This window comes from Pelophylax lessonae (assembly GCF_965119305.1).
Source record: "Pelophylax lessonae genome assembly, chromosome: 9".
In the NCBI taxonomy this organism is placed as follows: Eukaryota; Metazoa; Chordata; class Amphibia; order Anura; family Ranidae; genus Pelophylax; species Pelophylax lessonae.
The window spans coordinates 107,139,690-107,141,545 of NC_138776.1; the positions used below are offsets into that span (position 1 = coordinate 107,139,690).

At 35.4% G+C, this 1,856-nt stretch overlaps 1 protein-coding gene across 1 annotated transcript; it reads right to left on the bottom strand.

Moving 5' to 3' along the window:
• Positions 1–490: 490 nt before the first annotated feature.
• LOC309564859 (taste receptor type 2 member 9-like) lies at positions 491–1,438 on the bottom strand (the record flags this gene model as incomplete). The annotated part of the gene is made up of 1 exon (XM_082269545.1): positions 491–1,438. The coding sequence occupies one exon, from the start codon at positions 1,436–1,438 to the stop codon at positions 491–493; it is 948 nt and encodes a 315-aa protein (XP_082125671.1).
• Between the last annotated feature and the right edge of the window lie 418 nt (positions 1,439–1,856).

A 1,856-nucleotide genomic window follows, 5' to 3' on the forward strand; every position in this document is an offset into this window, starting at 1 on the left:
AAATTGATTAGTCACATGATAAATTGTCATAGAAACTTCTAAAAACAAAGTGCTAAACCAGCCTCCATCATAATAAAAGCAATGATTCTAAAACTGTATTAGCATAAACATAGAAGAACATAAAGAATATTAAATGTATCTAGCTGGTAGTAGCATTAGGCAGGCCATACATGAGTCAAAAAACAAACAGAATTTCACGTCAAAGAATAATTATTATAACGAAAGCTGATTTTCGTGTGGCCATTGAAAATGACCGATCAAACTTGTTGAAAATTTCTTTAAGAACAAATGATTTTCTAATCGCTGATGGGAGACTCTTTCAAGAAAAAAAATGTAAAAAGAAATGTGCATGAGCAAAATGAAAGGAAAAGGCAAATAAAGGAAAACATGTGGGTTTTGCAGTGCAATTTCCAAAACAATGATGGCACAATCGTATGAAAAATTGAATGACACATTTGATTTTCATTCAACAAATTGTTAGTTTCTTGATTCATGTATGACCTGCTTTAGTTTCAGCACAGCCAGTACTGAACTTCCAACCCAAGAGATGTTTTATTGCGTTAGTCAGTTTTCTGTTTCCGGTGATTAATATAATAGAATTTATTGTTGGAAAAGTTGAAATCATTATAAAACAAAGAGAGAACATCAAGGTGCCTACTTCCGTAGTTTCATTGAATATAGCATTAAGTGCTCCATAAAAAGCTAAGTAAAGTATAAGAAGAAAGGTAACAGTCCTAGCAGCAGACAAGTGAGAACTTATTTTTGCATTGCTGAATCCTTCTCTGGATTGTTTGAGTCGTTTCATGTGCCTGCATAAAGAGATGATGATTGTCCCAGCTGTGATGAAGACAATGGTGAACGCAATGGAGGAAAACAGCATGAATATCTGAAACAAGCAATGGCAACTGCTCTTAATATTGTAATACATGGGTTGTGTGATGTTGCCAGAAAAGGTGGCATTTGTTAAGGTCATATGTAAGTAAAGATCCCAATAGGCGGGCAGCCCAACTGTCCAAGATATAACAACTGATAGTGCCAACAGACAGGGTACTATCACTTTAAGCTTTGCCTGGAGTTTGTAGAAAAATGTCCCACTGATATTAACAATCTTCACACAATAGTAAAAGCACAGGCAGGTGGAACACCAGAGACTGGAGAATGCCAACGAAGACATAACCGTTGCCAGGGCATTGACTGCCCTATCCTGGAAATAAAATGTCACAAACATGAAGAAGCAGACTTCATTAATTAGGATTGTTCCTTGGAGGGCTATGTTGGATATCACAATGCATGTAATGATCACATCACAAGGGCTGATCTCCCGAGTCTTCCACCAGTTTACAAAGTAGACAATCAGAATAAACATGTTTCCTGTTACACCTGACAAAAATAAGGAACAGTGAATAACCACTGCTAAAATAGGGTTTAATTCCGACATTCTGAATCAAGAAAAAAAAAAAAGGCCTCAGTCTTCACAAGCTTGATGAGTTTTGATTATGGTTCCTGATAGTTATCGTTTGGACAGCCTATCTTGATTATTTATGTTATAAATTATTTCTTAAATTCGATACATTATTGCATTGGTTGTAAGATGATCACTGGCTTCTTTGCTAAAGAAAACAGCAGCTTTAGTTTAAATATATTCATTACCCATCTGTCCTTTACAAATGATTATTTCAGTGCTCTTATTATTCATCTGTGACCAGCGATGGACAAGGTTCTGTCTTTTCCTGCTGCTGTATCCTGTTTTTAATTTCATAATTCAAAGTAAATTTAGGATTTGTCATTTACATTATTTGTTTTACCATCCATGGGCAAACAAAATGACATGGAGTCAAGGAGATGCAGTATTTGCA